The 27,047-nt window shown below is 53.6% G+C and overlaps 1 protein-coding gene and 1 pseudogene across 1 annotated transcript; one reads left to right on the top strand and one right to left on the bottom strand.

The window, feature by feature from the left end:
* Positions 1-8,292: 8,292 nt before the first annotated feature.
* LOC115329072 lies at positions 8,293-9,098 on the bottom strand (annotated as a pseudogene).
* Positions 9,099-10,336: 1,238 nt separating this feature from the next.
* LOC120843661 lies at positions 10,337-13,642 on the top strand. Its single transcript, XM_040215091.1, has 2 exons — positions 10,337-10,471; positions 12,692-13,642. The coding sequence occupies exons 1-2, from the start codon at positions 10,337-10,339 to the stop codon at positions 13,640-13,642; spliced, it is 1,086 nt and encodes a 361-aa protein (XP_040071025.1).
* The last annotated feature ends 13,405 nt before the right edge of the window (positions 13,643-27,047 follow it).

Here is a 27,047-nt window from a genome sequence, read left to right as displayed (position 1 = left end):
TCTGGGCGAGAATCCTCTGGTCTCTTTTGAACGAGTAATAGAATTTCTTGGTAGTGTTGGCCTTTTACACCGATTTTAGCTTCTTGGTTATCCGTTTGTAAAACCCACTTTATAGTACAATGAAGCCTAAAATTTGTTTGGCGCAAATGGCCTCGTAGCTATTGCGCCATAAACCCCCCAAAATCTCTCTCTCTGCAGGAGCTCTATAATTCCCTCTTTACACTTTTTGAACTAGAGCTTGTACTTCGTTCGTCCAAACAGACGGCTCCTGGGCCAGACGGCATTCATTACAAAATGCTTCAGCACCTCCATCCATCAACTCTTGAGCTTGTTTTATATTTGTTCAACCGCATTTGGCTTGAAGGTTGCTTCCCCTCATCTTGGAAGGTGGCTATCATAATTCCCCCGCTGAAGCCACGAAAGGATCCTACCTGTGCATCTAGCTTTAGGCCGATAGCTCTCAGGAGTTGTTTTTCAAAGGCACTAGAAAGGATGATAAATAAAAGGCTTATATTTTATTTAGAAAGAAACAAGCTACTTGACCGTTACCAGAGTGGATTTCGCTCAGCTCGATCGACGGTTGACCATCTGGTCCGCGTTGAGACTGCTATGCGAGAGGCCTTTGTAAATAGACAGCATTGCTTCTCTGTCTTTTTTGACTTGGAAAAGGCATTTGATACAACTTGGCGCTACGGCATATTGCAGGATTTGTTCAACATTGGTCTTCGGGTCAGAATGCTAGGTGCCATCCGTAGTTACCTCCGGGATCGCACTTTCGTGTGAAGCTTGGGGCAACTCTTTCTAAAGAATTCTCGCAAGAAAATGGAGTCCCACAAGGCGGTGTGCTTAGCGTCACACTTTTTATCATAAAAATGAATTCAATTTCTCGTATTTTACCGCCATTTGTTCAGTACTCGCTCTATGTTGATGATGTACAAATTTCAGTCTCATCTTGTAATCCGCCCATCTGTGAACGTCGACTTCAACTTACGATCAACAATTTGGTCAAATGGGCGGATGTAAATGGTTTTAGGTTTTCTCCTGAGAAAACGGTTTGTGTGTGCTTCTCTCGTCGCCGCGGAATTTTACTTGAGCCTTCCTTAACTATGTATGAAGTCCCTATTGCAGTAAAGAAAGAACTCAAGTTTTCAGGTCTTATATTTGACTCCAAAATGACATTCATTCCACATGTTAAGAGCCTCAAAACGAAATGTGTAAAATCACTTAATATACTAAAGGTCTTGTCGCACGTATCCTGGGGGGCTGATCGGTGTTGTTTATTGCGCATCTACCGCTCAGTCGTACGGTCCCGACTTGATTATGGCTGTATTGTGTACGGCTCCGCACGGGCATTGGTTCTCAAGAGGCTGGACCCCATTCATCATCAGGGGCTCCGACTTTCCACTGGTGCTTTTCGCACATCTCCAATACTCAGCCTATATGTAGAGGCAAATGAGCCCTCACTGGAGAAAAGGAGGTTTGAATTAGGCTTCATGTACTCTCTGCGAATTAGGTCTGTTTCTGGTCACCCGACCCTAGACTGCATAGAACAAGTACACTATGAGCAGACTTTCATAAACAAGCCTTCATTTGTTCCACCTCTCGCCATGAGAATTCGTTCTTCTGCTGAGTCCGTAGGGCTGGATATGCTACCCTCAGTTGTGCAACGCTTGAACTCCGTAGCTCCTTGGGACCTCATGCCCATCCACTGCGAGTTGAAACTAACAATATACAACAAGAAAGAGACCCATAATGAAGTTCTGAGACAAGAATGTTTAGAACTCCAGGACCAGTACCGAGACTTCACAAGTTTCTACACTGATGGGAGCAAAATTGATTCCTATGTAGGCTGCTCAGTGGTAGGGCCTTCCGTGAAGTGTGTCCAGAGAATTAACAATAATGCCTGTATTCCTTCCGCAGAGCTTTACGGCTTACTCCTTGCCACAGACCAGATTCTTAAAAAGAAGATCCGTAAGTCAATTGTTTACACTGACTCACTTAATGCTTTACGAGCTCTGGACACAACGGGGGATGTTCAAAATCCGCTTGTTCTAGAAAAAAGGAACCGGTTACTTTCAGCATCAAAAGGGAAGAAAGAAATAACATTATGCTAGCCGGGTACCTTCCCATGTAGGAATTCCTGGGAAAAGGATGCTGACCGTGCAGCGAGCACTGCTAAGGATCGACAAGTGGATCTGCACAAGATACCCTACAGAGATTATAAACATGCCCTGAAAAAATCTACAAAGTTCAAATGGCAGGAGGAGTGGAACCAAGAAATGAACAATAAGTTGCTTACCGTTAAACCTTTAATTCAAGAATGGGAGAGTGCACGTCATCTGAGCGATTTTATGAGGTGGTATTATGTCGACTCCGAATCGGTCATACACGTCTTACCCATGGGCACCTTTTGCGAGGGGAGGATGCTCCAGAGTGTGAACACTGTCACATACCATTAAGCATCCTGCACATTTTACTTGTATGCCCTTTGTATGACCAAGAACGCCAGAGACACTTTGCCAAGGTTTACCAAGAGCATACACCATTACATCTCGCCCTTTTACTCAGCGATGAGCCGTTGATTCCACACAAGTGTGTTTTCAACTTTCTTAAGGATGTAAGACTCCTGAACCAGCTATAATTTTAATAGTTCGTCGTATTCATTGCCACATCTTATGCGCTTGTACTCTCATGATCACTGCTTTATTAAATTACAAGCTACTATAGCTCTTTCCTCTCTTGAACCTTGATTTCAGCAATAGTCCTAGTTGTTGGCGCATTATAGCGTTGGTCGCTGCTGCGCCATTAAACCCCAATCAACCAATCGACATGTTTTCTCTCATCCCTACGCAATCTTTAACTGAAGACTTTATAGCGGTGACCCGGAATAGTACAATAGGCTGTTTTCATTGACATCATTGTGTCCACTATTTCGTTAGGAGCAACCTGGCACGTGCCGAAGGTGAGCATTTGCAGGATTCATTTAATGCCATCAAATATGCACATGGGTTGCTATGATGTCAGCAGAGCATGTGTCGCCCCACGCTCTAGCGTTCCCACCCATACTGTTTGTTATAGTACATAAAATCCACACCAGTCGAATATTTCTTAACACACTTTTTGTGGTTGTGTTTGCTCTTGCTATTTACATACAGATTCTCTTTCGTTTATTTTAATAGTTTGTATTAATTTGCTAAACACTCGAACAATTGGATGGCCCAGGTGTTCGGCCGCATCCTTCGAGGTGGTGCCCGGTGTGTGGTGGCAAGCCAGCACCAAGATGCAGAGGAGCTCCAGCTGCAGCGGGACCTCGTGGAGGAGGAACACCAGGAGCTGCGCCGGCAGTATAGAGATCAGGCAGGTGAGTTGACAGAGTTCTGGGCGGGGAAGTCCAACTTCCCCCCTCCTCAGCTGTGACGATGCAGGGCTTCCTGCATCGTCGAGTGAGCTGCAAGAGAACACGTGCACTGTGGCAGCCATCAGCATGGGCAAGGGTACCACCACCTGGGCAATGTTGTGGAGAGGCGCCCGAGACATCTCACTCGTGCGGTGCCAAGGACGCATGGCTGTGGAGATGCCAGTGCCTCTGTCGAAGGTGCGGTGGTGGGCCGCGTGCCTTGTACGCACCACCCTCCGGTGGCACAGAGCAGCGTGTCCTCTGGACCGGTGACAGAGAACGTCTTGCCGACGAGTGTGTGGGTGCACCAAGCGCAGGTGGTGATGCCACTCGCAAGTTGAGGCAGGGAGGAGCAAAGTCCTCGAGGATGCCAGTGACGCACGCCGTTTGCCGTGCTCCACCACTCGTTGGGGGAGTCTGGGTGCGACACAAGGCTGGTGGGAGCTCTGTGCATTGGGGGAGTCTGGGTGCGACACAATGCCTGGTGGTAGCTCTGTGCGTCCCTCCTCCTCCTGGGGGCTCTGTGTCCATCACCTCTGGCAGTAGCAACGGCACCGACAGCAAGGTAGCCTCTTGGAAAAACCTTTGTTTGGCGCAATATGGCCTAAGTTGCTCTTGTGCCAAAAAAACCCCAATCATCATCATCACCGACAGCAAGGTGGTTGTGCAGAGGCACGACCGAGGAGGTGCCAATGCTGCAGCTAGAGGCGTGGTAGGAGCTCGTGTGCCTCCCTCCACACAGTCTTCTGCTGCGTCATGGAGCACTGGTCCCCTCCCTCAGGCGGCTCAAAGCACGGATTGTGTTTTCCATGCTCAGAGTGTCTCCAGCGAGTGGATTGTGGTTAGGCGGAGGCGGAGGAGAAGGGAGACTCCTTGTATGCCATTGAGGCCAAACCACCTTCACGTCAAAGGTGTTCCCATGGTAGGGAGAATCCGTACAGAGGCATACTCTGGAGGGCCCTCCCATGGGTGCAGTAAAAAGAAGGGAACATGCAGCGGTCTGTCATCTCCAAGAGCTGCCGTGTCAGTGAGAGGAATGAAAAATTCTGTGGCATGTGGTAGGCCCCCTGTCTCGAGGGTTTATAACAACGCTGATACTGCATGGTCTCAGAGACAAGGCCCTGGAGTTCGTGCCCTAGGGGCAAATGTTGCTCTTGTGGCCCAAAACAAGAGCAGTCAGCCACCTCGACAGCATGGGAAGCAGAAAGAACACAATCTGCAGTCAGTTGGGAACCATCAGGGGGAGAGGAAGGATAGTGGAGTAGGGCATCAGTATAGTGTGTTAGCATGCAGTTCCTTCGAAGGTACGTTGAGGAAAAGATTGACAGGAGGGGGTCAACTTTGTAAGGGCATGACATTTAATAACTTCAATGACTTCTTTGAGGTCTTTCGAAAATGGGCGGCAGATGGTTGTCATCCCATGAAAGTGCAACGTTCTGGCGTAAATAAGCTGACCCAACCAGGGGATCCCTTTCGTTATTCACGCATTACTTTCACATGCATTCATGAAGGAGCGGGGCAATCCGAGAGGAAGAGGTATTCGCCGTAACCAGCGTTCCCGTGGTAAAAATTGCACCGCTAAAATTCAGCTTACTCTTTGCAAAAAACCTTGCCCTCATTACGAGGTAAAGGAGTTCAGTGACATCCACCCAACTCATGAAGTTGGTCCAAGCATCTACAGGCGGTATAAATGCGTTCGGCTACTCTCTGATCTTGAGAAGGAGGAAATTGGCGATCTTTCCTGCAAAGTTAAATCTAAAGATATTAAAAAGTTGTGTTAGAAAAGACTGGGAAGCACCTTACATCCCAGGATGTGAGGAATTTGAAGCATGCCAGGATTAAAAAGATAGAAAATAATCTACATCATGGGTCTCTTCTGCTGGAGGAAACGGAAAGCCTAGTTAACATGTGCCCTGGTTGGAGAGAACATATAGAGAAAAACAAGAGAGATGAGCTCTTTTTCATGCTACTGCAGTCAAAGCTAATGCGGCAGTTTACAGAAAAGTATTCGGAAGTTCTGTTCTTTGACGGAACTTACAAAGTAAACGTTGAAGATTTTGTTCTTTATGCTATGTGAGGATAGCACGGGCCACGGAAGACCATTGTGTTAGGCTTTTGTACTACGTGAGACCTTTGAAATTCTATAATCAGCCGTAGCCAAATTTTTAGCTTTAAATCCTGTAGTGATGTCCAATCGTAAAGTTGCAATGATGGATAAGGATCTAAATGAAATGAACATTATAGGCCAGTTGCTTCCAGGCTGCCAAATTTCGCTATGTTCTTGGCATGTCATTAAGTTTCTCCATGATAAAGTGTCCAAAAAAAGCCCTTTCACACTAGACAAACAGACAGTGAAGAAAATACTGCTAGATCTTGTTTATGCCCATGATGAGAGCAAGTACAATTTTCTATTGAAACAATTAAAAGAAGAAATGCAAAATGACCCTGACTTTTTTTAATACTATTTAAAGAATTGGCACACCTGTATTCGTATCTGGGTGCACGCGTATCGTCGGGATATTTCTTGTTTTGGGAATAATACCAATAATAGAATAAAGAGCCACAACCAAAAAATTAAACAATTTCTGAGTGCAAAAATGCATTTAGTTGAAGCAGTCAAGGGCTTAGTTCAATATGTAGAGCATGAGGCTTTGTGCAGTTAGCTTTGCACAATTCAAGGAAAGCAAGGCATGCATTGATACTCTTAAGATCGACAGCTTTCACCTGGAGATATCTAGTAAGTGCACAGTGTATGCTAGGAACCTCATTTATAAGCAGTATGAATTATTGTCTCAGGACCATACTTGGAATTACAGCATGCCTAATAGAGAACTCATAATCGGATGGAAGGGTATACATTACCACATATCTCAGGACCTGACTGCTTGCAGATGCTCATTTCATAACCATTATAAACTTCCTTGCAAGCACATCTTTGCAGTTCGGTCAGTTCTTAAAGTTAATCTTTTTGACGCAAAATCTGTTGCAACCCGATGGTTAAAATCTGATTTCACAGAGGATTTTACAGACACAGCTCCAGGAACTCCGCAAGTCGTTACTACAACTGTAGCAAAGCACGGAAGTCCAAAACTTGACACAGTTCAGGAAAGATATAAGTACGCCCATAACAAACTTCTAGAATGGCCAAGGAGCCATGCTAACACATTGGCGCAGCTTACCGTATTTACACGATTGTAAGTCGACCCCCCCCCCCCCCCACATCGCACATCAGCAAAAAAAAAAAAAATCTGTAGATGCGCATTTTACTGCGAGCACGTGAGAACAGCAAAGTACTATCTGTCTCGAAAGCCGAGCCTCCAACACGCGATTGATGCCTTCTGGCTTGCTTTGGCTGCGCGTGCACGCGCGAGGTGTATGAGATGCCCAGGCCTGTGCCTCCTGTATAAGCTACACTATGCCTATCAGCTCCGAGCACTGGCAAGCGGAAGGGAGAGGGCAAATAGTACGTGTGGTTGCCGTGCGATGGAGCCACCTAGGCGTACAAACCTGCTGTGTAGTGAAGCCAACCATCTCTTCTGTAGGAGGTTCAATGATGTCGCCCCAGCAGCACCGACATCAAGAAATTAAATGTTTTTGACTACAGCTCGGGACCAGCTCGCCGTTTTCCAACGGAATATGACTTCTTATTTGCCTACCTTTTCACCCGCACACGACCCTGCGCCAACCTTTTCTATGCGCGTGATTGAGGGTGACCGCCAAAGCACCAAACTGCCACCAAAGCAGACGGTCAAGCGGCCAAGCGTTCTCCGCGTTCGCGCTGCAAAAGCGAAGGCTGGCCGTGCTTGTTTCGTAGTTTCATATTTTGACTCGGCGAAACTCGTTTGAATCAGGGCGGTCACATCCAGAACAGTGTTCCAGATGTTTTAAAAAAACATATATATGATATATCTTCAATAGTAATGTATATACAACATGCTAAAATATATAAAAAAAAAAAAACGTCCGCCAGGCGGCGCTACCTGCCAGTACGTGCCAGAGCCGTATATGGGGAGAGTTTGGTCAGTCTATGATCTCGCCGCCGTAACGCTCTCCTCCCAAGTGAGCCAATCAGCACGCGGCGTAGAGCGAGAGGCATGAGCGCATGCGCGTGAACTCCCGGCTGCTCCCACCTGAGTGGGGAGGGCCGCCGTCTTTGATCATTCTCCCAGCGGAATGCGTGGGATCGGCATCTAAATCTCGATTATTGCTTTTTATATCACTGGCTCTGGCAAAAAAAAAATGACATTCTGTTATTCCTCGGTGGGTTAAAAAGCTAATAAATTAAGATTTTTCGGCGTATGGCAACGTTTTTTTCAGGCGAAAAAGAAGTCGGCCCATAGCAGACGACGCGTAGCTACGTAGCCTCAGCAGTGCTCTTCTCCAACCAGCCTCCGACAGCGTTGCTAAAAAATGGCGGTCGTCTCCTCTCTGCTCCCTTTTTCCTCTCTCGCTCCTTCGGCGCTCTCCTCCCTTTCATTTACTTTTCTCCTCTCCGGCGCCTTCGTCGCCACACCCACTGGTCAAACACTCCCAATATACGGCTCTGGTACGTGCGTGTCGTGAGGTGAAGCATCGGGCCTGGACACCTTTGAAGAGAAGCTGACAGGCATAGTGTAACTTATATAGGAGGCACTGCGCAGGCGTTATCGAAACTGGGAAGTTCACGCTGGAGGCGGGACAACTGAAGCTGCTTCCTGTCGTTCTCACTCCGTCCAAGGTTTAAGGTTCAAGATGTTTATTGGCACAACTTCCACACAGCCGAGTGCCTGAGGCAGCCAAAAGGCAGAAGCCCGTACGACCGAGTGCTGGCTGCCTCCTCGGCTGTGTGTTAACAGGTGAAGTGATGATGATGAATATACAAATGAAAGGGAGGTAGAAATGGTAGGTGCACAAAGTTATTGAGCTCGGAGGGCACGCGACACAGTCCTGCTGAAGTCTCGGAGTTCTTCCCCAGTCCCCAGCAGGGGCGGGCGCGTGCGCTTTGGTAGAGACAGGTACAAGCTCACCGCGGAGGGGAACGGTGAAGCTTCTTGTCGCCGGGTGCGGAGAGGGATAGGACAGCCTGTCCGGCTAGAGATATGGGGAACTGATGCTAGGTAGGAGCCAGCCAGCGAAGGGCCAGCGGCAACAGCAACGAGTCGGACACGCGCCACTGTTCGTCGGTGGCTCAGGCGGTGCCAGCCAAGAGACCGCAGGCGTTCATTGTAGTCAGAAGAATGGTCGAGGTGGGCCAAGGTTCGAGTAGCGCGGCGCTGCACACTTTCTAGGCGCTCAGTGAGGTGTACCTGATGAGGGCTCCATATTGAAGAACAGTACTCTAGTCGAGGGAGTACCTGAGCTGTGTACAGCGTTCTCAGGGTCTCCCGTTCAAAACGCCGGGAAAATCTAGACGCGAATCCCAGTACCCTGCGAAACCTGCTCACCACCTTAGCCTCATGGCAGCTGAAATTGAGTGAGGGCGTGAATGATACACCCAAGATGTTGAGCTCCTGTACAGGTGGGAGAAGGAGCCCCCAAGCGTGTAACGTGGCGTCTGAACCTTACTGGCCGAACTGAACCGCATCACGGCACACGTGTCGTGGCTGACACGGAGGTGGTTAGTGGCAGACCAGACAGCCAACTTGTCCAGGTGAGCTTGCATGGCGGCAAGATCTTTGGGGGAGCGTATGTACATCGCCAAAGTAGTGTCGTCGGCGTATTGGATGGTGAGGAGCCTGTCGGACTGCGGAATATCACGAACATACACATTGAAGAGTGCTGGGCCAAGGACGGACCCTTGAGGGACACCGAGGGGGCTGAAAAGGTACGCGATACAGCACCCTTGTGCCTTACGCGAAAACTGCGATCAGCGAGGAAGGCATCAATCCAATGCAACAAGCTGCCTCCTACCCCGCAATTCGACAACTTCCTACTAAGGCAGTCGTTGTCCAGCGTGTCAAAAGTGCTGCTGTAGTCCAGCTGGACCACGTCGGTGGGAAGAAGGCCGTCCATGTTGTCACTAACGTAGTGAGGCACAGTTGCTAGGGCCGTCTCGCAAGAGTGAATTGTCGGAATCCATGCTGGGATGGTGGAAGGAGCTGGAGGCACTCCAAACGGTTGAGAAGGTGCCTGTTGACGATTCGCTCTAGGGTGCGGCACAAGATAGATGTGATGGAAACTGGACGGTAACCGAATGGGTCGCTTGGTGACTTGCCCCTTCCCTTAAAGACGGGAGTGACCAGGGCCTGTCGCCAGCAATCCAACAGGACAGAGTTGTCTAAAAGAGATTGGTAGATAGCCAGAAGGGATGGAAGAACGTAGGGTTGGATCATCTTGAGATAGGTGGGAGGGATACCGTCGGGACCAGTGGAAGAGGAAGGTTTGATGCAGCGGAGGGCCTTCTCGAGGTTTGACGAAGTGAGAGAGAGATGTGAGGGCATCAGGGTTGGACGACAAGTTAATATCCGCGTCATGGCGGGAAAGTAGGGAAGGGGTAGAAACAGGTGTGAATGCTGAAGCGAACTGGCTACTAAACATGTCGCCAATCTCCCTAGGTGAGGAGACTATCGTGCCATTGAACGTGGAGATCGGCTCCTGTCGCATAGTTTGTGACTGGCTGACGTAGGACCAGAACACTTTTGGTTCCTTTCGCGCTCGGAAAGCAATGGCGTTAGCAAATGCAGTCTCGGCAGTGTTTTAGTCGGCCTTCAGGAAGCGCTGGAGTGCTTTTGCTCGCGAAAGTGTCTCAGCGCACTGCAGGCGGGCCGCACGCTTGAAGAGTGCTCGCTTCTTCTGAGCAGAGCTGATAGGTTCTTTTGTGATCCACGGGGCTCGAGAGCGTCCCCGGCGAGAAACAACGCAGGGTACGCACTCCTTCTGGATTGCACACACATAGTCGCACCAAAGGTCCATGTTCTCCAGGCAGTCGTCGCCCATAGTCGTCATGCATTATGGGGTGAGATGAGACAACCGAGCCATGTGCTCTCTATCAGTCCGGTGAAACTTCCATACTGCGCGAGCGAAGTGTCCCTTGTGGGGAAGTGCCATGGCGTATGCGAGTTCGATGGCCAGGTGGTCACTCCCGGAGAGGCCAGGGTAAACATCGCAGGAAAGGCTTTGAGTTGGATGCAGGGGTGGAAGCAAGCTTCAGGCTTTTGGATCAGGCCTGGGAGCAGCAAAGACGCCCCTTTGGAGCAGCTTTGGAGCAGTAAAATTTCAGCTTTGGAGCAGCTCAGGAGCAACAAAAAACGAGTTTCGGAGCAGTATAAGCAAATCTGGGAGCTGCTTGGTGCTATAATCACATGTGTGTTTTTTCGAAATACAAAAAATAAATGTAAATAAAAAAGCATCTCCATGTGACATTCTAGAACCATTGCAAACATGACTTTTCCTTAAACTATTCCAGCCGATAGCAAAAAAGATATTTGAATGGCTGCCATTGAGAACTGTCCTGGTGGTAGCGGGTTGGTTCCTCTCATGGATTTACAATAGTAGGCATAGGCAACTAAAGAAAAACAACTTAAGCTTCATGAAAACAAGACATTTTCACTGTTTAACAACCTAAATCGCACGTTCCAGATGTTAAAAACAACACCATTTCAAGCTGCAATATTATGGTATGAAATAAAGTCCAATACTGACTACAGTTCATCATTAGGAAATACAAATGTTTCAAGTCCCTGTTTAGCAAACAAAAGTATTCCAATACTCCGAGTAGAGTACAAATCAAAAGTATTCCAATACTCAACAGAGTACATATCTACTCTGTCTGATAAAAGTACAAATGCAAAATATTGAAAACTTCACGATGCCACCTATACCATTCCTACATTTACGACACGAAGGAGGAACGCGGAAGCAATCTCAGCAAAAGCATCCCAAACACGCAAAAGTAAATATATATTATGCCAAGTGTTTATTTTTTATAGAGTAGTTTTATTGCTTTCCCCAGAAATTAGATGATAGGTGAACAAATGCCAGCAAGCTGTGTACATTTATATACCGCAAGGTCCTGAAAGAATGCACACCCAAAATTAAAAGGTAAATGTGTTTGTGCGTGTGTGTGTATGTGTGTGTGCGTGTTCGGGGGGGGGGGGGGACTACAAGCTATACTCTTTTTCACCCCAACTTGTGCACCGGAGGCTCCACCTCTACAGGCCGCGCATTGGCCAGTCACCGTCGCACCACCACGAAGCGCTCCTCCGCCATTTTTGAAACAAATATAAACAAAAAAGTGTCTACAAAGAAAAAAGTTCTATACGAGCGTCGTAATCGTGATAATCCAATCATCTTAAATAGGGCTTATTATGTAGCACGTTTTGAGCTATAATTTTTCATATGTCCAAATTTATTGGTGTGATTCTTTTTAAAATACGAATCGCACGCAGTCGCTGCGTGGTGACTGAGGCCCTACTGACTGCGTTCGTTTTTTCACGGAAGAGTGAGTCGTTCACAAACATAATTGCTTTCTTAATAAATCCAATACTCCCGACTTGGCTTACATCTTTTCTCAAATAAAACAATTGTACCGTCAAACTGTCCACTTAAACGGCGCAAGACTTGCAGCCTGAGTGTCTATTTCTTTACTTCTGTTGAATTTACGAACGCGTCCGGTTAACTCGGTGACGTCATGTTGTTGTTGTATTCGGGGAATCGAATGCTCGACGCGCTCGGCCCGATTGCGTTCTTCTTCTTCTGCGTGTTCAGATATTTTTTACAACTTTATCGTTCTGTTTTATTATTCAGCGTATTTCCTTTGTGGATATCGTTGAGGTAGTTTCCATGGCTCCATCTCCACCGCCGTCGAGACGTAAGCCAGCCGCCACGACACCTATAAATTTGTGGAAGAAGCATCGGCAAGGACACAAGCTCTCGAGCGATTGCAAGCAGATGGTTCTTTCCGTGTACGCCAAGCTGCGAGAACAATACCCGGACAGGTTGAGGAACGACTTATACCAGCTGACGTCTGAGTATACTGGCGTCGGAGCACGGACAGTTGTTGCCATAAAGAAGGAAGCCATCACGAATTCCGGGCTCCTTCGAACTCCAACTGGTAAGCGCCCAAAGTCGGTTGGCACCCGTCGTCGCCTGGTCCAGTACGACTCTTTTGTGCTGTCTGCGTTGCGGTCCTGCGTGCACGGCTTCTTTCGAAGGAACGAAACCCCGACCGTCACGAAGATACGCGAAGCCCTCATTGAAGCGCTGAAGGATGATGAGGTCGCCGTGGAACCGAGTCCATCGACTGTGCACCGTCTTTTGCATGACATTGGGTTCGAGCTGCAGAAGAGGAGTCGCATCTCTCTTCTCATTGAGAAGGACGACATCCTTGTGTGGCGTGCGAAGTACCTCCGCTCGATCCTGAAGTTTCGAGCAGAGGGTAAGGCGATCTATTATCTCGACGAAACGTGGGTCAACGCCGGACACACCGTCAACAAGATCTGGGTCGACACGACGGTGCGTTCTGCCAGAGACGCAGGAAATCGCGGCCTCAGCACCGGTCTCAAAAGTCCATCTGGCAAAGGCAGCAGACTGATTGTCACTCACGTTGGGGGTGACCAAGGCTTTGTGGAAGGTTGCCTCGACATTTTTCATGGAGTGAAGTCGGGCGATTACCACGACGAGATGGATGGCAACAGGTTTGAACATTGGTTTGACTTGTTCCTGACCAAGGTAGAGCCAGGAAGCGTTATTGTAATGGATAACGCTTCCTACCACTCAAGACGCGTGGAGTGTGTCCCCACGAAATCTTCAACCAAGAGTGTCATCCAAGAATGGCTAAGCTCAAAGGGAATTGACTGGGACAAAGACATGCTCAAGGTGGAACTAATTTCTTTAGTCTCCCAAGTGCGACACAAGTTCCTCAGCTACCGAGTGGACACACGTGCTGAAACTGTTGGGTGCACGGTTCTTAGGCTGCCCCCTTATCATTGTGAGCTGAATCCCATTGAGCTTATCTGGGGGCAAGTGAAGAATGAGGTTGCACGAAGCAACTCGTCTTTCAAACTAAAAGATGTGAAGGTGCTTCTAGAGCAGGCAATCAAGAATGTCACGAAAGACTACTGGACCGCTGCTATACAGCATGTTAAGAAGATGGAAAAGCAGTTCTGGGAGAATGACAGCCTGTCGGACAGAGAGGTTGCACCAATCATCATCGAAATCAATGCCGGAGATGACAGCGACGACTCCTATGAAGATGAAAGCTGCGATGAAGTTGTCTCTGGATCAGGCCAGCCACACATTCCAGGTGTGGAGCCACTTAATATGTAAGCAGTGTGGCAAAGTGTTTCTTCCATTGTGCTCTCCGGGAACTGCTGGAGGCCCACGTGAAGCCTTCTGTGCGTATAAGGCGGCCTGCCTGTGTTGGCTGACTCCCGAGATCTGGTATGCAACCCTGCCTCTCCGAAAACGGCTGCAGCAACACGACGAGGCGGCTTCGGAAGCCCACTTGAAGCGTTCTCTGAAAACAAGGCGGCCTGCCTGTATGGGCTGACACTCGACATCTGGTATGCAACCCTGCCTCTCCGAGAACTGCTGCAGCAACACGACGAGGTGGCTTCGGAGGCCCACTTGAAGAGTTCTCCGAAAACAAGGCGTCCTGCCTGTGTGGGCTGACTCTCGACATCTTGTATGCAACCCTGCCTCTCCGAGAACTGCTGCAGCAACACGACGAGGCGGCTGCAGAGGCTCACTTGAAGTGTTCTCTGAAAACAAGGCGGCCTGCCTGTGTGGGCTAACTCTCGACATCTGGTATGCAACCCTGCCTCTCCGAGAACTGCTGCAGCAACACGACGAGGCGGCTTCGGAGGCCCACTTGAAGCGTTCTCTGAAAACAAGGCGGCCTGCCTGTGTTGGCTGACTCTCGACATCTGGTACGCAACCCTGCCTCTCCGAGAACGGCTGCAGCAACACGACGAGGCGGCTTCGGAGGCCCACTTGAAGCCTTCTCTGAAAGCAAGGCGGCCTGTCTGTGTGGGCTGACTCCGGACATCTGGTATGCAACCCTGCCTCTCCGAGAACGGCTGCAGCAACACGACGAGGCGGCTTCGGAAGCCTACGTGAAGCCTTCTCTGAAAGCAAGGCGGCCTGTCTGTGTGGGCTGACTCCGGACATCTGGTATGCAACCCTGCCTCTCCGAGAACGGCTGCAGCAACACGACGAGGCGGCTTCGGAAGCCTACGTGAAGCCTTCTCTGAAAGCAAGGCGGCCTGTCTGTGTGGGCTGACTCCCGACATCTGGTATGCAACCCTGCCTCTCCGAGAACGGCTGCAGCAACACGACGAGGCGGCTTCGGAAGCCTACGTGAAGCCTTCTCTGAAAGCAAGGCGGCCTGTCTGTGTGGGCTGACTCCCGACATCTGGTATGCAACCCTGCCTCTCCGAGAACCGCTGCAGCAACACGACGAGGCGGCTTCGGAAGCCTACGTGAAGCGTTCTCTGAAAACAAGGCGGCCTGCCTGTGTGGGCTCACTCTCGACATCTGGTATGCAACCCTGCCTCTCCGAGAACTGCTGCAGCAACACGACGACGCGGCTTCGGAGGCCCACTTGAAGAGTTCTCCGAAAACAAGGCGGCCTGCCTGTGTGGGCTGACTCTCGACATCTGGTATGCAACCCTGCCTCTCCGAAAACGGCTGCAGCAACACGACGATTCGGCTTCAGAGGCTCACTTAAAGTGTTCTCTGAAAACAAGGCGGCCTGCCTGTGTGGGCTGACTCTCGACATCTGGTATGCAACCCTGCCTCTCCGAAAACGGCTGCAGCAACACGACGAGGCGGCTTCGGAAGCCCACTTGAAGCGTTCTCTGAAAACAAGGCGGCCTGCCTGTATGGGCTGACAATCGACATCTGGTATGCAACCCTGACTCTCCGAGAACTGCTGCAGCAACACGACGAGGTGGCTTCGGAGGCCCACTTGAAGAGTTCTCCGAAAACAAGGCGTCCTGCCTGTGTGGGCCGACTCCCGACATCTTGTATGCAACCCTGCCTCTCCGAGAACTGCTGCAGCAACACGACGAGGCGGCTTCGGAGGCCCACTTGAAGCGTTCACTGAAAACAAGGCGGCCTGCCTGTGTTGGCTGACTCTCGACATCTGGTATGCAACCCTGCCTCTCCGAGAACGGCTGCAGCAACACGACGAGGCGGCTTCGGAAGCCTACGTGAAGCCTTCACTGAAAACAAGGCGGCCTGCCTGTGTGGGCTGACTCCCGATATCTGGTATGCAACCCTGCCTCTCCGAGAACGGCTGCAGCAACACGACGAGGCGGCTTCGGAGGCCCACTTGAAGCGTTCTCTGAAAACAAGGCGGCCTGCCTGTGTTGGCTGACTCTCGACATCTGGTATGCAACCCTGCCTCTCCGAGAACTGCTGCAGCAACACGACGACGCGGCTTCGGAGGCCCACTTGAAGAGTTCTCCGAAAACAAGGCGGCCTGCCTGTGTGGGCTGACTCTCGACATCTGGTATGCAACCCTGCCTCTCCGAGAACTGCTGCAGCAACACGACGAGGCGGCTTCGGAGGCCCACTTGAAGTGTTCTCTGAAAACAAGGCGGCCTGCCTGTGTGGGCTGACTCTCGACATCTGGTATGCAACCTTGCCTCTCCGAAAACGGCTGCAGCAACACGACGAGGCGGCTTCAGAGGCTCACTTGAAGTGTTCTCTGAAAACAAGGCGGCCTGCCTGTGTGGGCTGACTCTCGACATCTGGTATGCAACCCTGCCTCTCCGAGAACTGCTGCAGCAACACGACGAGGCGGCTTCGGAGGCCCACTTGAAGTGTTCTCTGAAAACAAGGCGGCCTGCCTGTGTGGGCTGACTCCCGATATCTGGTATGCAACCCTGCCTCTCCGAGAACGGCTGCAGCAACACGACGAGGCGGCTTCGGAGGCCCACTTGAAGTGTTCTCTGAAAACAAGGCGGCCTGCCTGTGTGGGCTGACTCTCGACATCTGGTATGCAACCCTGCCTCTCCGAGAACTGCTGCAGCAACACGACGAGGCGGCTTCAGAGGCTCACTTGAAGTGTTCTCTGAAAACAAGGCGGCCTGCCTGTGTGGGCTGACTCTCGACATCTGGTATGCAACCCTGCCTCTCCGAGAACTGCTGCAGCAACACGACGAGGCGGCTTCAGAGGCTCACTTGAAGTGTTCTCTGAAAACAAGGCGGCCTGCCTGTGTGGGCTGACTCCCGATATCTGGTATGCAACCCTGCCTCTCCGAGAACTGCTGCAGCAACACGACGAGGCGGCTTCGGAGGCCCACTTGAAGCGTTCTCTGAAAACAAGGCGGCCTGCCTGTGTTGGCTGACTCTCGACATCTGGTATGCAACCCTGCCTCTCCGAGAACGGCTGCAGCAACACGACGAGGCGGCTTCGGAGGCCCACTTGAAGTGTTCTCTGAAAACAAGGCGGCCTGCCTGTGTGGGCTGACTCTCGACATCTGGTATGCAACCCTGCCTCTCCGAGAACTGCTGCAGCAACACGGCGAGGCGGCTTCAGAGGCTCACTTGAAGTGTTCTCTGAAAACAAGGCGGCCTGCCTGTGTGGGCTGACTCCCGATATCTGGTATGCAACCCTGCCTCTCCGAGAACTGCTGCAGCAACACGACGAGGCGGCTTCGGAGGCCCACTTGAAGCGTTCTCTGAAAACAAGGCGGCCTGCCTGTGTTGGCTGACTCTCGACATCTGGTATGCAACCCTGCCTCTCCGAGAACGGCTGCAGCAACACGACGAGGCGGCTTCGGAGGCCCACTTGAAGTGTTCTCTGAAAACAAGGCGGCCTGCCTGTGTGGGCTGACTCTCGACATCTGGTATGCAACCCTGCCTCTCCGAGAACTGCTGCAGCAACACGACGAGGCGGCTTCGGAGGCCCACTTGAAGCGTTCTCTGAAAACAAGGCGGCCTGCCTGTGTTGGCTGACTCTCGACATCTGGTATGCAACCCTGCCTCTCCGAGAACTGCTGCAGCAACACGACGAGGCGGCTTCGGAGGCCCACTTGAAGTGTTCTCTGAAAACAAGGCGGCCTGACTGTGTGGGCTGACTCTCGACATCTGGTATGCAACCCTGCCTCTCCGAGAACTGCTGCAGCAACACGACGAGGCGGCTTCGGAGGCCCACTTGAAGCGTTCTCTGAAAACAAGGCGGCCTGCCTGTGTTGGCTGACTCTCGACATCTGGTATGCAACCCTGCCTCTCCGAGAACTGCTGCAGCAACACGACGAGGCGGCTTCGGAGGCCCACTTGAAGCGTTCCCTGAAAACAAGGCGGCCTGCCTGTGTGGGCTGACTCTCGACATCTGGTATGCAACCCTGCCTCTCCGAGAACTGCTGCAGCAACACGACGAGGCGGCTTCGGAGGCCCACTTGAAGCGTTCTCTGAAAACAAGGCGGCCTGCCTGTGTGGGCTGACTCTCGACATCTGGTATGCAACCCTGCCTCTCCGAGAACGGCTGCAGCAACACGACGAGGCGGCTTCGGAGGCCCACTTGAAGTGTTCTCTGAAAACAAGGCGGCCTGCCTGTGTGGGCTGACTCTCGACATCTGGTATGCAACCCTGCCTCTCCGAGAACTGCTGCAGCAACACGACGAGGCGGCTTCGGAGGCCCACTTGAAGCGTTCTCTGAAAACAAGGCGGCCTGCCTGTGTTGGCTGACTCTCGACATCTGGTATGCAACCCTGCCTCTCCGAGAACGGCTGCAGCAACACGACGAGGCGGCTTCGGAGGCCCACTTGAAGTGTTCTCTGAAAACAAGGCGGCCTGCCTGTGTGGGCTGACTCTCGACATCTGGTATGCAACCCTGCCTCTCCGAGAACTGCTGCAGCAACACGACGAGGCGGCTTCGGAGGCCCACTTGAAGCGTTCTCTGAAAACAAGGCGGCCTGCCTGTGTGGGCTGACTCTCGACATCTGGTATGCAACCCTGCCTCTCCGAGAACTGCTGCAGCAACACGACGAGGCGGCTTCGGAGGCCCACTTGAAGCGTTCTCTGAAAACAAGGCGGCCTGCCTGTGTGGGCTGACTCTCGACATCTGGTATGCAACCCTGCCTCTCCGAGAACTGCTGCAGCAACACGACGAGGCGGCTTCGGAGGCCCACTTGAAGTGTTCTCTGAAAACAAGGCGGCCTGCCTGTGTGAGCTGACTCTCGACATCTGGTATGCAACCTTGCCTCTCCGAAAACGGCTGCAGCAACACGACGAGGCGGCTTCAGAGGCTCACTTGAAGTGTTCTCTGAAAACAAGGCGGCCTGCCTGTGTGGGCTGACTCTCGACATCTGGTATGCAACCCTGCCTCTCCGAGAACTGCTGCAGCAACACGACGAGGCGGCTTCGGAGGCCCACTTGAAGTGTTCTCTGAAAACAAGACGGCCTGCCTGTGTGGGCTGACTCCCGATATCTGGTATGCAACCCTGCCTCTCCGAGAACGGCTGCAGCAACACGACGAGGCGGCTTCGGAGGCCCACTTGAAGTGTTCTCTGAAAACAAGGCGGCCTGCCTGTGTGGGCTGACTCTCGACATCTGGTATGCAACCCTGCCTCTCCGAGAACTGCTGCAGCAACACGACGAGGCGGCTTCAGAGGCTCACTTGAAGTGTTCTCTGAAAACAAGGCGGCCTGCCTGTGTGGGCTGACTCTCGACATCTGGTATGCAACCCTGCCTCTCCGAGAACTGCTGCAGCAACACGACGAGGCGGCTTCGGAGGCCCACTTGAAGTGTTCTCTGAAAACAAGGCGGCCTGCCTGTGTGGGCTGACTCCCGATATCTGGTATGCAACCCTGCCTCTCCGAGAACGGCTGCAGCAACACGACGAGGCGGCTTCGGAGGCCCACTTGAAGTGTTCTCTGAAAACAAGGCGGCCTGCCTGTGTGGGCTGACTCTCGACATCTGGTATGCAACCCTGCCTCTCCGAGAACTGCTGCAGCAACACGACGAGGCGGCTTCAGAGGCTCACTTGAAGTGTTCTCTGAAAACAAGGCGGCCTGCCTGTGTGGGCTGACTCTCGACATCTGGTATGCAACCCTGCCTCTCCGAGAACTGCTGCAGCAACACGACGAGGCGGCTTCAGAGGCTCACTTGAAGTGTTCTCTGAAAACAAGGCGGCCTGCCTGTGTGGGCTGACTCCCGATATCTGGTATGCAACCCTGCCTCTCCGAGAACTGCTGCAGCAACACGACGAGGCGGCTTCGGAGGCCCACTTGAAGCGTTCTCTGAAAACAAGGCGGCCTGCCTGTGTTGGCTGACTCTCGACATCTGGTATGCAACCCTGCCTCTCCGAGAACGGCTGCAGCAACACGACGAGGCGGCTTCGGAGGCCCACTTGAAGTGTTCTCTGAAAACAAGGCGGCCTGCCTGTGTGGGCTGACTCTCGACATCTGGTATGCAACCCTGCCTCTCCGAGAACTGCTGCAGCAACACGGCGAGGCGGCTTCAGAGGCTCACTTGAAGTGTTCTCTGAAAACAAGGCGGCCTGCCTGTGTGGGCTGACTCCCGATATCTGGTATGCAACCCTGCCTCTCCGAGAACTGCTGCAGCAACACGACGAGGCGGCTTCGGAGGCCCACTTGAAGCGTTCTCTGAAAACAAGGCGGCCTGCCTGTGTTGGCTGACTCTCGACATCTGGTATGCAACCCTGCCTCTCCGAGAACGGCTGCAGCAACACGACGAGGCGGCTTCGGAGGCCCACTTGAAGTGTTCTCTGAAAACAAGGCGGCCTGCCTGTGTGGGCTGACTCTCGACATCTGGTATGCAACCCTGCCTCTCCGAGAACTGCTGCAGCAACACGACGAGGCGGCTTCGGAGGCCCACTTGAAGCGTTCTCTGAAAACAAGGCGGCCTGCCTGTGTTGGCTGACTCTCGACATCTGGTATGCAACCCTGCCTCTCCGAGAACTGCTGCAGCAACACGACGAGGCGGCTTCGGAGGCCCACTTGAAGTGTTCTCTGAAAACAAGGCGGCCTGACTGTGTGGGCTGACTCTCGACATCTGGTATGCAACCCTGCCTCTCCGAGAACTGCTGCAGCAACACGACGAGGCGGCTTCGGAGGCCCACTTGAAGCGTTCTCTGAAAACAAGGCGGCCTGCCTGTGTTGGCTGACTCTCGACATCTGGTATGCAACCCTGCCTCTCCGAGAACTGCTGCAGCAACACGACGAGGCGGCTTCGGAGGCCCACTTGAAGCGTTCCCTGAAAACAAGGCGGCCTGCCTGTGTGGGCTGACTCTCGACATCTGGTATGCAACCCTGCCTCTCCGAGAACTGCTGCAGCAACACGACGAGGCGGCTTCGGAGGCCCACTTGAAGCGTTCTCTGAAAACAAGGCGGCCTGCCTGTGTGGGCTGACTCTCGACATCTGGTATGCAACCCTGCCTCTCCGAGAACGGCTGCAGCAACACGACGAGGCGGCTTCGGAGGCCCACTTGAAGTGTTCTCTGAAAACAAGGCGGCCTGCCTGTGTGGGCTGACTCTCGACATCTGGTATGCAACCCTGCCTCTCCGAGAACTGCTGCAGCAACACGACGAGGCGGCTTCGGAGGCCCACTTGAAGCGTTCTCTGAAAACAAGGCGGCCTGCCTGTGTTGGCTGACTCTCGACATCTGGTATGCAACCCTGCCTCTCCGAGAACGGCTGCAGCAACACGACGAGGCGGCTTCGGAGGCCCACTTGAAGTGTTCTCTGAAAACAAGGCGGCCTGCCTGTGTGGGCTGACTCTCGACATCTGGTATGCAACCCTGCCTCTCCGAGAACTGCTGCAGCAACACGACGAGGCGGCTTCGGAGGCCCACTTGAAGCGTTCTCTGAAAACAAGGCGGCCTGCCTGTGTGGGCTGACTCTCGACATCTGGTATGCAACCCTGCCTCTCCGAGAACTGCTGCAGCAACACGACGAGGCGGCTTCGGAGGCCCACTTGAAGCGTTCTCTGAAAACAAGGCGGCCTGCCTGTGTGGGCTGACTCTCGACATCTGGTATGCAACCCTGCCTCTCCGAGAACTGCTGCAGCAACACGACGAGGCGGCTTCGGAGGCCCACTTGAAGTGTTCTCTGAAAACAAGGCGGCCTGCCTGTGTGAGCTGACTCTCGACATCTGGTATGCAACCTTGCCTCTCCGAAAACGGCTGCAGCAACACGACGAGGCGGCTTCAGAGGCTCACTTGAAGTGTTCTCTGAAAACAAGGCGGCCTGCCTGTGTGGGCTGACTCTCGACATCTGGTATGCAACCCTGCCTCTCCGAGAACTGCTGCAGCAACACGACGAGGCGGCTTCGGAGGCCCACTTGAAGTGTTCTCTGAAAACAAGACGGCCTGCCTGTGTGGGCTGACTCCCGATATCTGGTATGCAACCCTGCCTCTCCGAGAACGGCTGCAGCAACACGACGAGGCGGCTTCGGAGGCCCACTTGAAGTGTTCTCTGAAAACAAGGCGGCCTGCCTGTGTGGGCTGACTCTCGACATCTGGTATGCAACCCTGCCTCTCCGAGAACTGCTGCAGCAACACGACGAGGCGGCTTCAGAGGCTCACTTGAAGTGTTCTCTGAAAACAAGGCGGCCTGCCTGTGTGGGCTGACTCTCGACATCTGGTATGCAACCCTGCCTCTCCGAGAACTGCTGCAGCAACACGACGAGGCGGCTTCAGAGGCTCACTTGAAGTGTTCTCTGAAAACAAGGCGGCCTGCCTGTGTGGGCTGACTCCCGATATCTGGTATGCAACCCTGCCTCTCCGAGAACTGCTGCAGCAGCACGACGAGGCGGCTTCGGAGGCCCACTTGAAGCGTTCTCTGAAAACAAGGCGGCCTGCCTGTGTTGGCTGACTCTCGACATCTGGTATGCAACCCTGCCTCTCCGAGAACGGCTGCAGCAACACGACGAGGCGGCTTCGGAAGCCTACGTGAAGCCTTCACTGAAAACAAGGCGGCCTGCCTGTGTGGGCTGACTCCCGATATCTGGTATGCAACCCTGCCTCTCCGAGAGCGGCTGCAGCAACACGACGAGGCGGCTTCGGAGGCCCACTTGAAGCGTTCTCTGAAAACAAGGCGGCCTGCCTGTGTTGGCTGACTCTCGACATCTGGTATGCAACCCTGCCTCTCCGAGAACTGCTGCAGCAACACGACGACGCGGCTTCGGAGGCCCACTTGAAGAGTTCTCCGAAAACAAGGCGGCCTGCCTGTGTGAGCTGACTCTCGACATCTGGTATGCAACCTTGCCTCTCCGAAAACGGCTGCAGCAACACGACGAGGCGGCTTCAGAGGCTCACTTGAAGTGTTCTCTGAAAACAAGGCGGCCTGCCTGTGTGGGCTGACTCTCGACATCTGGTATGCAACCCTGCCTCTCCGAGAACTGCTGCAGCAACACGACGAGGCGGCTTCGGAGGCCCACTTGAAGTGTTCTCTGAAAACAAGGCGGCCTGCCTGTGTGGGCTGACTCCCGATATCTGGTATGCAACCCTGCCTCTCCGAGAACGGCTGCAGCAACACGACGAGGCAGCTTCGGAGGCCCACTTGAAGTGTTCTCTGAAAACAAGGCGGCCTGCCTGTGTGGGCTGACTCTCGACATCTGGTATGCAACCCTGCCTCTCCGAGAACTGCTGCAGCAACACGACGAGGCGGCTTCAGAGGCTCACTTGAAGTGTTCTCTGAAAACAAGGCGGCCTGCCTGTGTGGGCTGACTCTCGACATCTGGTATGCAACCCTGCCTCTCCGAGAACTGCTGCAGCAACACGACGAGGCGGCTTCGGAGGCCCACTTGAAGTGTTCTCTGAAAACAAGGCGGCCTGCCTGTGTGGGCTGACTCTCGACATCTGGTATGCAACCCTGCCTCTCCGAGAACTGCTGCAGCAACACGACGAGGCGGCTTCGGAGGCCCACTTGAAGTGTTCTCTGAAAACAAGGCGGCCTGCCTGTGTGGGCTGACTGTCGACATCTGGTATGCAACCCTGCCTCTCCGAGAACTGCTGCAGCAACACGACGAGGCGGCTTCAGAGGCTCACTTGAAGTGTTCTCTGAAAACAAGGCGGCCTGCCTGTGTGGGCTGACTCCCGATATCTGGTTTGCAACCCTGCCTCTCCGAGACGGCTGCAGCAACACGACGAGGCGGCTTCGGAGGCCCGCTTGAAGCGTTCTCTGAAAACAAGGCGGCCTGCCTGTGTGGGCTGACTCTCGACATCTGGTATGCAACCCTGCCTCTCCGAGAACTGCTGCAGCAACACGACGAGGCGGCTTCAGAGGCTCACTTGAAGTGTTCTCTGAAAACAAGGCGGCCTGCCTGTGTGGGCTGACTCTCGACATCTGGTATGCAACCCTGCCTCTCCGAGAACTGCTGCAGCAACACGACGAGGCGGCTTCGGAGGCCCACTTGAAGCGTTCTCTGAAAACAAGGCGGCCTGCCTGTGTGGGCTGACTCTCGACATCTGGTATGCAACCCTGCCTCTCCGAGAACTGCTGCAGCAACACGACGAGGCGGCTTCGGAGGCCCACTTGAAGAGTTCTCCGAAAACAAGGCGGCCTGCCTGTGTGGGCTGACTCTCGACATCTGGTATGCAACCCTGCCTCTCCGAGAACGGCTGCAGCAAGACGACGAAGCGGCTTCGGAGGCCCACTTGAAGCGTTCTCTGAAAACAAGGCGGCCTGCCTGTGTGGGCTGACTCTCGACATCTGGTATGCAACCGTGCCTCTCCGAGAACTGCTGCAGCAACACGACGAGGCGGCTTCGGAGGCCCACTTGAAGAGTTCTCCGAAAACAAGGCGGCCTGCCTGTGTGGGCTGACTCTCGACATCTGGTATGCAACCCTGCCTCTCCGAGAACTGCTGCAGCAACACGACGAGGCGGCTTCGGAGGCCCACTTGAAGTGTTCTCTGAAAACAAGGCGGCCTGCCTGTGTGGGCTGACTCTCGACATCTGGTATGCAACCCTGCCTCTCCGAGAACTGCTGCAGCAACACGACGAAGCGGCTTCGGAGGCCCACTCTGAAAACAAGGCGGCCTGCCTGTGTGGGCTGACTCTCGACATCTGGTATGCAACCCTGCCTCTCCGAGAACTGCTGCAGCAACACGACGAGGCGGCTTCGGAGGCCCACTTGAAGTGTTCTCTGAAAACAAGGCGGCCTGCCTGTGTGGGCTGACTCTCGACATCTGGTATGCAACCCTGCCTCTCCGAGAACTGCTGCAGCAACACGACGAGGCGGCTTCGGAGGCCCACTTGAAGTGTTCTCTGAAAACAAGGCGGCCTGCCTGTCTGGGCTGACTCTCAACATCTGGTATGCAACCCTGCCTCTCCGAGAACTGCTGCAGCAACACGACGAAGCGGCTTCGGAGGCCCACTTGAAGCGTTCTCTGAAAACAAGGCGGCCTGCCTGTGTGGGCTGACTCTCGACATCTGGTATGCAACCCTGCCTCTCCGAGAACTGCTGCAGCAACACGACGAGGCGGCTTCGGAGGCCCACTTGAAGTGTTCTCTGAAAACAAGGCGGCCTGCCTGTGTGGGCTGACTCTCGACATCTGGTATGCAACCCTGCCTCTCCGAGAACTGCTGCAGCAACACGACGAGGCGGCTTCGGAGGCCCACTTGAAGTGTTCTCTGAAAACAAGGCGGCCTGCCTGTGTGGGCTGACTCTCGACATCTGGTATGCAACCCTGCCTCTCCGAGAACTGCTGCAGCAACACGACGAGGCGGCTTCAGAGGCTCACTTGAAGTGTTCTCTGAAAACAAGGCGGCCTGCCTGTCTGGGCTGACTCCCGATATCTGGTATGCAACCCTGCCTCTCCGAGAACGGCTGCAGCAACACGACGAGGCGGCTTCGGAGGCCCACTTGAAGCGTTCTCTGAAAACAAGGCGGCCTGCCTGTGTGGGGTGACTCTCGACATCTGGTATGCAACCCTGCCTCTCCGAGAACGGCTGCAGCAACACGACGAGGCGGCTTCGGAGGCCCACTTGAAGAGTTCTCCGAAAACAAGGCGGCCTGCCTGTGTTGGCTGACTCTCCACATCTGGTATGCAACCCTGCCTCTCCGAGAACGGCTGCAGCAACACGACGAGGCGGCTTCGGAGGCCCACTTGAAGAGTTCTCCGAAAACAAGGCGGCCTGCCTGTGTGGGCTGACTCTCGACATCTGGTATGCAACCCTGCCTCTCCGAGAACGGCTGCAGCAACACGACGAAGCGGCTTCGGAGGCCCACTTGAAGCGTTCTCTGAAAACAAGGCGGCCTGCCTGTGTGGGCTGACTCTCGACATCTGGTGTATGCAACCCTGCCTCTCCGAGAACTGCTGCAGCAACACGACGAGGTGGCTTCGGAGGCCCACTTGAAGTGTTCTCTGAAAACAAGGCGGCCTGCCTGTGTTGGCTGACTCTCGACATCTGGTGCGCAACCCTGCCTCTCCGAGAACGGCTGCAGCAACACGACGAGGCGGCTTCGGAAGCCTACGTGAAGCCTTCTCTGAAAGAAAGGCGGCCTGCCTGTGTTGGCTGACTCTCGACATCTGGTACGCAACCCTGCCTCTCCGAGAACGGCTGCAGCAACACGACGAGGCGGCTTCAGAGGCTCACTTGAAGTGTTCTCTGAAAACAAGGCGGCCTGCCTGTGTGGGCTGACTCCCGATATCTGGTTTGCAACCCTGCCTCTCCGAGACGGCCGCAGCAACACGACGAGGCGGCTGCGGAGGCCCGCTTGAAGCGTTCTCTGAAAACAAGGCGGCCTGCCTGTGTGGGCTGACTCTCGACATCTGGTATGCAACCCTGCCTCTCCGAGAACTGCTGCAGCAACACGACGAGGCGGCTTCAGAGGCTCACTTGAAGTGTTCTCTGAAAACAAGGCGGCCTGCCTGTGTGGGCTGACTCTCGACATCTGGTATGCAACCCTGCCTCTCCGAGAACTGCTGCAGCAACACGACGAGGCGGCTTCGGAGGCCCACTTGAAGCGTTCTCTGAAAACAAGGCGGCCTGCCTGTGTGGGCTGACTCTCGACATCTGGTATGCAACCCTGCCTCTCCGAGAACTGCTGCAGCAACACGACGAGGCGGCTTCGGAGGCCCACTTGAAGAGTTCTCCGAAAACAAGGCGGCCTGCCTGTGTGGGCTGACTCTCGACATCTGGTATGCAACCCTGCCTCTCCGAGAACGGCTGCAGCAAGACGACGAAGCGGCTTCGGAGGCCCACTTGAAGCGTTCTCTGAAAACAAGGCGGCCTGCCTGTGTGGGCTGACTCTCGACATCTGGTATGCAACCCTGCCTCTCCGAGAACTGCTGCAGCAACACGACGAGGCGGCTTCGGAGGCCCACTTGAAGAGTTCTCCGAAAACAAGGCGGCCTGCCTGTGTGGGCTGACTCTCGACATCTGGTATGCAACCCTGCCTCTCCGAGAACTGCTGCAGCAACACGACGAGGCGGCTTCGGAGGCCCACTTGAAGTGTTCTCTGAAAACAAGGCGGCCTGCCTGTGTGGGCTGACTCTCGACATCTGGTATGCAACCCTGCCTCTCCGAGAACTGCTGCAGCAACACGACGAAGCGGCTTCGGAGGCCCACTCTGAAAACAAGGCGGCCTGCCTGTGTGGGCTGACTCTCGACATCTGGTATGCAACCCTGCCTCTCCGAGAACTGCTGCAGCAACACGACGAGGCGGCTTCGGAGGCCCACTTGAAGTGTTCTCTGAAAACAAGGCGGCCTGCCTGTGTGGGCTGACTCTCGACATCTGGTATGCAACCCTGCC

The sequence above is a fragment of the Ixodes scapularis genome, unplaced genomic scaffold, assembly GCF_016920785.2.
Source record: "Ixodes scapularis isolate PalLabHiFi unplaced genomic scaffold, ASM1692078v2 PGA_scaffold6__148_contigs__length_123643588, whole genome shotgun sequence".
Classification (NCBI taxonomy): domain Eukaryota; kingdom Metazoa; phylum Arthropoda; class Arachnida; order Ixodida; family Ixodidae; genus Ixodes; species Ixodes scapularis.
This window is presented reverse-complemented; position numbering and strand designations above follow the sequence as displayed.